Consider the following 9515-nt stretch of genomic DNA (forward strand, 5'->3'; position numbering starts at 1 on the left):
GGTCATCTCCATGAACCTGTACACCACCTATCTGGTGATGGGATACTGGGCCATGGGGAACTGGGCCTGTGACCTATGGCTGGCTATAGACTACGTGGCCAGCAATGCTTCAGTTATGAACCTGCTGGTCATCAGCTTTGACCGCTACTTTTCAGTCACCAGGCCTTTGACGTACAGGGCCAAACGGACCACAAAGCGAGCCGCGATCATGATCGGCCTGGCCTGGGTTGTTTCTCTCGTGCTGTGGGCCCCTGCCATCCTACTGTGGCAGTATCTGGAGGGGAAGAGGACGGTGCCCTCCCATATGTGCTACATACAGTTTCTGTCTGAGCCAACAATCACTTTCTGCACAGCCATGGCAGCTTTCTATCTCCCTGTGACAATAATGAGCGTCCTCTACTGGCGCATTTACAAGGAGACGCAGAATCGTTCTAAAGAGTTGGCCGGGCTGCAGGGTTCGGGGGTCCGCGGTGCCACCGGAAGCAAAGGTGGGAGTCGTGGTGGTAAAAGGACCCAGTTACTCCACCAGAAGGGAAGTTCCCGAAGTTGCAGCAGCTATGAGCTCACCAGGTTGTCCAAGGGGAAGCGTGCGTGTGGCGAGCTGGTCAGTGGCTTACGCTGCTGGCCTGGGATGCGATCCTGGCGACCAGGGAGCACTCGTCGAGGTGAGGGGGATCCGGATCAGAGTAGCAGTGACAGCTGGAACAACAACGATGCTGCAGTGTCACTGGACCACTCTGCGTCTTCTGACGACGAAGACTGCGGCGGCAGAGAGATGATTCCACAGAGTCATGCCATTTTCTCCATTGTTCTCAGCCTGCCGGGAATCAAAGCTGCTGTCAACTCCCAGCTCACCTCCTGCGAGGATCTGGATGCAGCCTCTGAGGAGGATGCCCTTCAAGGGTCTGAGTATAACAGAGACAGTCTTACAAGAGAGACGGCGAACACCACCACCATGACGACTTCTGACGAAGCCAACAGCCAACCAACCAACGCCAAATGTCCGTCTGCTTCGATCTCCTTCAAAGAAGCAGCTATCGCCAAGCGCTTCGCCGCCCGGGCTCGGAATCAGATCACCAAGAGGAAGCGCATGTCTTTAGTGAAGGAGAAGAAGGCGGCGCAGACTCTCAGTGCCATCCTCTTCGCTTTCATCATCACGTGGACACCTTACAACATCATGGTGCTGATCAATGCCTTCTGCAAAGGTTGCATCCCAGAAACCCTGTGGGCAGTTGGGTACTGGCTATGCTACGTCAACAGCACGGTCAACCCCATGTGCTACGCCTTGTGCAACAAGACTTTCCGTACGACCTTTAAGATGATACTGCTGTGCCGCTGGGACCAGAAGAAAAGAAGGAAGCAGCAGTTTGAGGAGAGGCACTCCGTGATCTTCCACAGGAGAATCCCCAGGGAGTCTACGTAAAGTTCAGGATGCGGAATCGTCCGTGGCAGAGAATCAGAAGTTACAAGAGAAAGGAAAGAAGCATCCATGAAGTGTTTTCTACGTGGGATTGGTTCACTTTACGATCCTGACGTGCTTCTCTGCTGGTACGTTGGTCCCAGCAGTCAAACCTGATGAGACTCGGACATCTGTGTGTGTCAGTTCATCGGTGTTTCCCAGCTGTTGTGGATGTGGATGTGATGTGTGGGGCGCAGTGTCAGATGAGGTCCAGAGATGTAGCTAGACTGTCCGTAGTTGAAGAACTGTTTTATATCAGTACAGCCGAGCTGGGACGTGGAACCGATTGAATGAAAAGGGCTTTTAAATGTATTGCAAGAGATTTAGGGAGATGAAGTTGACACAAAGAGAGAGAGAATCTTTGTGATAGGATGTAGGAGATCACATTTTGTATCACTTCTTTCTGTGGGTAACCTAAACTTGTAATGTGGTTTTGCATTTTAAACAAAGCTGTGTATTTGTTACATGTCAGTGAAAACCACAACAAATTGACATTGTATTCACGGGCTTCTACGTCAGTGCTTCTTTGACCCGCCTGGATGTTTGAACCAGAACATCTGTGAAAGGACTTTATACATGAATATAGCCTCTTGTCTTATGAAGTAAAAATCTTTACTTGTGTCCTAAAAGAAAATGTTATTTTTGTGATATTCATTTAAGTTTTTCTAGATATTCCTAAAACTTTGAGCCAGTCTAAAAAAAAATAGATTCTTTTATGGAACTGAGTCGTGAATATTCTGTGTGGCACCACAGTCAGTGAGCTGCTGTTGTGTTCAATGTGATCGTTGTGGTTTCTATGGTGGAAACAATGAGTCAATTGGTTGTATTTTATGTATGAGTATTGATTATACCATGATGGTGATCTGTGTACATTTGGATAACGATTGGTTGACACACAAAAAAATGCATATGTGTTTTAAAACTCTTTTAAGCTTTGTTTTATTTCTATCCAGATCTACCCAACACAGGTAGAACAATGGCGGCCTCTAGTGGCGTAAAAAAGAAAGTCAATCAGTCGTTTTAACATCAACCGCTCAAATGAAGGTCTACTGTTTAGATCAGATGTTTATTTTATTATTTAGATCGTTAATTATTATAATGACTGTGAACTGAATACAGAATTTAATTTCTCACTTGACATATAAATTAAAATCGAATATTCAAAATCGAACTTACCCTCACCATTAATGGTATTGGTTGGATTTGTTTTTATTATAAATGAAATGTTTCCCATAATTGCTCTCACAGCATTAATTTGTAAATAGAATCAAATCCTGTTTGTGTCTCTTTATATTTTGTAAACGCAAATGAAAAACCATAAGAGTAAACACTGGTTCCCTCTAACACTCAACAAAGAGACACCAAATGAGACTGAGACGAGAGGATTTCATTATTTTAAAAATGCACATTATGTTGTCAATGTTTTTTATTATTGTTGTTGTTGTTGTTGTTATTATTATTATTATTATTTTTCCTGCCAAACACACTTTCCATAGACTGATATGCAAAATGGATACAGCAATCAGATTCTAAACAAAGTGAAGCTGACGTGTACAGAAGTACTCCACTGGTTTCAAATAGATATTATTGAATATTCAAAGCTACTTCATTGTGCTTATTAAAATCAGTTGACATATTAATTATGTCGGGCAGCATGAAGCACTTTTGTGGACTTGCAATCATACTGATTTACAATGCTGGAGAAACTAGCAGAGCACTTCTGGTCCATTTCTGGTCCACGCTTCAACCTTGTTGGAAACCTTTGGTTAACTTTTATTTCGCATATTTAAAAAAAACATTACAGTCTATGACTCTTCCAGAGAAATGTGCAGAGGGAATATGTGGAATGAAAGATAGAATTTACTTTAAAAAAAACAAACCCCAGCAGATTAGATTTGATGATACTGGATACACTGGTCATGAATGATAAAAAAAGAGGAAGGAAAGAAAGATATCCAGCGTGTGGGTGCGACATCTGCTTTTTTACACAATGTGCTCCCAAGTGTCTCAATGCACTTTTCGTCAAAGTATGAGATTTTGTATTTAAATATTAGAAATCTATTGGATATGTGAACTAGGGAAATGGTCAACACAAACATTTTGTTACATTTTAAGTATGCTGACCATATTCATATTTTAAATCAATAAAAATCTAAAAATGATGAAACAATGTTTGTCACATTTTCTTTTTAGTATAGACGTTTTGTTTTCACTTTGTGAAATGTGTGTTTTCTAGTCTTACTGAAGAGTCGACAGAGAGGGGAGAGGAAGTGAAATGACATAGGGTAGAACAATTAAGCCAAGAAAACATTTTAATCAGTCAAACAATAGCAGAAATTATCTAAACAAATTAATGTAGTTGAGAAATAAAATACACAATGACAAAGCTTTGCACGTGCTAAATGCCATAAAATATAAAATAACAAAATAAAATAATATAAAGCAATTTGATTTTTATTTAAAGCTGATATCAGTTAAATTATTAGCAAACTTTCTGTTTTAGAAAAAAATTAAATCTTTCAATTATATTTTTCACCACTAAAAATTATTTATAACTATTTCTTTATATGTTCTTGTTTAATTTGCTATTTCTGATTTGTAAACAGAATTTTAAAGTTATTTTTTTTAATTGTTTTTGTCAGACACAAAGAGCTGTGACACGTTTGTTGATTGCACGGAAGAGTTTAAGTGTTGCACAAGAAGTCCGTTTGAGTCCAAATGAGAAAATACGGTTTAATGTCATAAGATGTTTTCTTTTTTTTTTCTTTTAAAGTAATAATTCTATTTCATTTTCACACGACTCTTAGGGTTCCGTCAGAGCTTTACAGTGTTATTTCATAAAGTTAGTTTTAAAGTATAAATTAAATCAGCGAATCAGGAGAATTCTTTGCTCTTCGTCTGCTCCGTGAAGAGGTTTGATGAAGTTAGTGTCGTGTCAGACGCTGCTAATGGAGGACAGCCATGGAGATCAGCCATGTGATGAGGAAAATACCAACTTCATGTGACCCACGGTGCATAAGGAGAGACAAACATCTGTTTGTGTTGTTTTCTCCAGTCAGCGCTGAGTCACCGAGGAGGCTCCAACAGGCAAGTCGACCGTCCGTTCACATACAACGATTTTAAAAGAGAATTTAACTCGTTTTTTAAAGATCTTTTACAATTTAATGTAATGTGGCTTAAAAACCAACGCGGTACATTTCTTATATTATATCATGTGTTAACATTTTAATGTAATGTGGCGTAAAAACCAATGCCGTACATTTCTTATATTATATCATGTGTTTGTTAATCTTGGTTTTTAGGCTAATACTTGTTGCTAATGTCTTTTGGTTTTCTTTAATCAACTTGTGTAATACTTCTGTATGATTGTATGAATTGAAAACATTAGAAACATCGTAAGAAAATATCTTTAAATGCTCAGGATACAAATGTGACAATAATAATATTATAATATATATAGTTATATATATAGTTCGGCCGGTGCTTCTGTGCAATATACAGTAGGATGAGGTGGAGGTGACGGAGCTGAAGATACTGAGGTCTTCACTGGAAGAGAGAAGGTTAGAAAGGTCTGGACATGAACCAATCAGAGGGTCAGCCAAGGGTCAGAGGGAGGCAGGTGATCAGCCATTTATCATGAAATGATCCAAACCCTTCAATATTTATGCACTGAAATCCTGATCCCTAAAAGACCTAAACATTACTAGACCATAGAGAGGGTTTATCATCACTGTAAACAACAACATAATAAAAAAAATGCACGAGAACAGAAAACAAAAGACGTCTTGTGTTGAGGATGACCTTTACATTTTTATGTCAGAACACAGTGTTCATTCTCAGAAAATCTAGAACAAAAACAATGGGTGAAAAATAACTCCCTCTTCTCTTTCCTCCAGCCAGTACAGATCACCTTCCCTCTGGTTGAAACTCCAGTGAAGTCAGCATGCATACCATCAAAACAGTGGAGACCCAGGTGCCCATCCTGAAAGAGAGTTTCTTCACCACCACTTTTAAAGGTCGGAGGAAGAGTAGCATCACAACCGCCCTGCGTAAACAACATCAGCCTGTCATCAGCGAGCCTGAACAGGGCACTTTAGATGGCCAGAGTTCTGGAGAAATTCAGCCCCACTCAGATGGAAAAGGTCAGAAGCAGCACACTGCTGCCGGGCCACACAGATTCAGCCGATCAACCAGCGTGCCGGTATGCAACACAGCTGAGCGTGCTGGAGCAGATGGGGAAGGAAAGGAGGGGCAGAAGGAGAGGAAGGATCAGAGAGTGAAAGAGGCTGTGCATGGGAGGGGGAGAAAGCATTCAGTCAGTGGTAACAAGCCCGAGGCTGTCAGTGCCAGTCTCCTCCTCCCTTCATCATCATCATCTGCAGCATCAGTGTCACCGGGGGAGGCAGCGTCACCATCACAGCCAGCGTTAACCTCAGTGGGCAGACAGCGAGGATTAAGCAGCTCTGGTTCTACAACCATCAGCAGAGGAGCAGCATCACTCACAGCACAGGAGGATGCCAGGCGTGCCCAACCTCGAACCCAGCAGTATGGCCTGTTAGCCAAGGGTGTCCGCTTGCTCAGGAACATGGGTAACCAGGAGACGAAGCAGAAGAAAGCAAGTGTTGAAGCAGCAGCAGATGTCTCCTGTGAGTGTGATGAGGATGAAAATGAGGTGGACAAAAAATCCAAAAAGCCTTTTGGCAAGATGAGCAAAGGAAAGGGTGAGAGCAGCAGTAAGAAGAAGACAAAGTCCGAGTCAAAGGGTTCAGTTTTCTCTGGCATCAGGAAGAGTTTGTCCAAGACCAGAGGCTTGTCAAAGGACGACTTATTGGAAGATGGTGTCTCTGCTCACTCGAGTAAAACAGGCGTCAAATCCAGAATAAGCACGAGTCTGTCCACAGACGAGTTGGAAATGTTCTCGGATACAGAGGCTGAGGTGAGCCACCTGACCACAGAGAGTCACCAGCCTGTAATGGGTGAGTTTAGAGAGAAAAACGGCTCTCTGTCGGATGCTGACCTCTACAGTTTTCACTCTGCAATTGCAGAAAATGACAACCTTCTGTCAGAGATCCAGCTCAACATGAAAGACCAGTTCATGACCAGTGAAGTAAGTGGTTATTTATTTGAAAAACTGAATGTAGAAGATGGAGATTTTGAGAAGGAAACATCTCAGCAGCTATTTAAGGTGGAACAGGAAGATGGAAGAGACAGTGTTGGTCAGGAAATAGAACCCAAAGATGGGAAAATGAATGAAGAAAAGTTTGATAGACCCTTGTTGGGAAGCTCTGGGTCTGTGAGTGATGGTACTCCATCACCCTCAACCCTGGATGTAGACAGAAGTTGTGACAATGTTTTCCCAAAGACTAACAGCACATATAGTTTCGCTGACACCACAGCCACGACTACCTCATATGAAAGTGCAGAGGAACTACTAGAAGACCTGGAGAGCCCGGTCTGTTTCCCACAGCTCTGTGGAAGTGATCAGAGCAAAGACGAGTATGTACCATGTGTCGACCTGGAGCCGGTGGAACCAGGACTGGGCACGAGGGGAGCTCACAAAAGTGCAAGCAGTGTGGATCTGTCGATGGAGAACAGGGAAGAAGAAACAGGAAGACGAGATTTCTTCTCTCTGCAGAGAAAGAAGAATAGTTTTTCTCTCCTGCTAACAGATAGTCCTCCTGATTCCCAACCGAGGAGAACCTCCTCCAGCTCCCTCTCTGCTGTCAAACTCTACCCTCCAGTCCATCCTTCGTATATCAAGACCACCACCAGACAGCTCACCTCTCCAATTGGCTCTCCCATCACTACGCCGCTATCGCCCAGAAAAACGGACGCCACAGATCGTCCAGTGGAATTCATCGAGGCTCAGGAGGTCAGGAGGTACAAGCAGAGGTCCTCCTCCATCGCTGGGCCCATCAGCGTTCCTGCAGATTGGTCCCCGGTGTTGGTAGAGCCAAGACTGCCAGGTGCTGAGGTCAGTTTCTTGGAGCAGACACAGGAGAAGGGTCACGTGGGTGGGACGTACTGGACGCTGGGCTCCAGGAGGCAGCAATACACACGACAGAACTCCACCAACACGGTTCCCTATGTGGACGTCTTCTCAGGTGAGACAAAAAATATGCTGCAAACAGGGGCACAGTAGCAGCTTGTAGTTGCCATGAGTCTAGACAGTGCCCTCTTGTGGCCATGGGTGATAGGGGAGCAGTATCAAAACAGTGAGGAAGTATTGATGTGACTGGGTTTAATAAATATCCAGAATTCTTCTTTCTATTAATACATAGTCTCTGCTGTGACAGTGAGCAGAAGGAGAGAGAGAAAATGTCTGGGGGGGTGGACTGTACTACAACTGGGTGTTGCCTTCCCATGGTTTTCTTTTCAGTGAAATATGAATGACCCCTAATCACATGATCTCACTGAGATGATGTAACGAATGCAGATGGGGAATTAAAGGATTAACTATGAAGTAGTCACTGCAGACTAAAGCCTTTATGACAGGTTCACATTCTCATCCTTGAGCAGCATCACATGACACAGGTCATCTGAGACACTGACTTTGACCAATGTTTTTCTTCAGAAGTTAGATATTTATTTTTCAAATACAAATTAAATTTGAAATACCTGATCCATGTAGTTGAAATGCAATAAAGTTATCATGATTAATTATTTTAATTTATCCACATCTAACTGGTGATTAATTGAAAAAGAATGTATTGTTTGACCAGCCTTAAAGTGATAAAGAAAATGAATGTACTTTATTTAACGTCATAATAGAATATCGTGTCAAATGCCTCCCTCTTGTGGTTAGTAATGTTATTTCTTTTCTATTTACTGTATACACATAGATTTAATTTGTCCATTGTGTTGCGGGGAATCCCCTGGTGGACTAGAGGTTATATTTCACTTCAAGCCTTCAGCAGTCATGTGTTGTTTTCTCAAGTGGCGTTGTGAAATAATTGCAGCAAATTGACTTGTGGTTTGAATCTTAACGATTCACAAATCAGCACGTCCTGTGCTTCAAAAGAGTGTTTTTCTTGCTGATTTTTGGGAAATGGCTCTCGATTAAATCAAAGCATTGAGGTTTTTCATAAAGTGTTTTCACAGCAAATGCCTCCTTGTGACGAAACAATGCCCCCTCTGTCCTCGCTCATTGTTGTGGTGCCTTTTAGCAGCTCAGCTCCTCGCCGACTCTGTCTGCGCCTGAGCTCGTAAATCACAGCTCCCAATGACAACACTGGCAAACCACAGCAATGCCATCCCACTGGCTGTGGCACGTTAAAGTGATGTAGATGAAAATAAGAAGGGTCTAAACGCTCCATGCACAATGGAAGTATAATTCTATAGCATTACAATGTTTTTTTTTTTTTTTTTCCTATAGCATTACAATGCTTTTTTTTTTTTTTTTTTGCTTCATCTGCAATTCAGAACGTCAACATCTGGCTTTAATGATAATTGAATCAAACTGCCGTTGATAAAATGTATTGTGGTGCATTTGATTCCCAGTTTTGTCAATGTTTAAAAGATTTCTTAAAATGACAGAAATCTGCTCAGGACATTGACCTGCACTGGTCAAACTATCAAATAACACTGGATCTCATGCCTTTATTGGGCCACATATGGTACCTATAATGTGGGTTGCAGTTCAGACAAAACTAAACCAGAAAAGTCTGTCTCATGGCAACGATATTATTTCGTCTAAAGTGGTATTTTTTACTATAGGCAATAGCGTAAACCTAGAACAATATCGGCAATAAGTATCTGGTAATGAAATCATCACGAAAGGTCAGTTTAATTTTAAGATCAGTGCCTTTGGGAAACGATTTACATTCCACTGTTATTATTGTGTTAAAGGTCAAACTCTCCACATTTAAATGGTTTAAACAGTAAAAAATTAACTGACTTTAAACACAGATGCTGTTGAATATACAGTGTCAAAGACATCTCTGAGTATTTCTTTATTTAAATGTGTGGCCCAATTAACACCTTTTCCTTTCACTCGCTTCTCCTCAAATTTGCAAATATAGGTGTTTCATTATCACATCTGAAACTGAGACTTCAC

At 41.9% G+C, this 9515-nt stretch overlaps 2 protein-coding genes across 3 annotated transcripts in view; both read left to right on the plus strand.

The window, feature by feature from the left end:
• chrm3a (cholinergic receptor, muscarinic 3a) overlaps positions 1 to 3621 on the plus strand; it is a 72095-nt gene extending 68474 nt beyond the window's left edge. The window contains exon 5 of the mRNA XM_017037040.2: positions 2 to 3621. Coding sequence (XP_016892529.1) covers positions 2 to 1423 — 1422 coding nt within the window. The 3' untranslated portion in view covers positions 1424 to 3621. The remainder of the gene's footprint in view (position 1) is intronic.
• An 18-nt stretch (positions 3622 to 3639) lies between these two features.
• Positions 3640 to 9515, plus strand: part of LOC103387251 (formin-2) — a 35040-nt gene continuing 29164 nt past the window's right edge. For both annotated transcript variants that reach the window (XM_017037109.2, XM_025061127.1), the window contains exons 1-2: positions 3640 to 4546; positions 5356 to 7563. In XM_017037109.2, the coding sequence (XP_016892598.1) occupies positions 5403 to 7563 (2161 nt within the window). In that variant the 5' untranslated portion in view covers positions 3640 to 4546; positions 5356 to 5402. The remainder of the gene's footprint in view (positions 4547 to 5355; positions 7564 to 9515) is intronic.

Source organism: Cynoglossus semilaevis, chromosome 12 (genome assembly GCF_000523025.1).
Source record: "Cynoglossus semilaevis isolate Cse_v1.0 chromosome 12, Cse_v1.0, whole genome shotgun sequence".
NCBI classification, from domain to species: Eukaryota; Metazoa; Chordata; class Actinopteri; order Pleuronectiformes; family Cynoglossidae; genus Cynoglossus; species Cynoglossus semilaevis.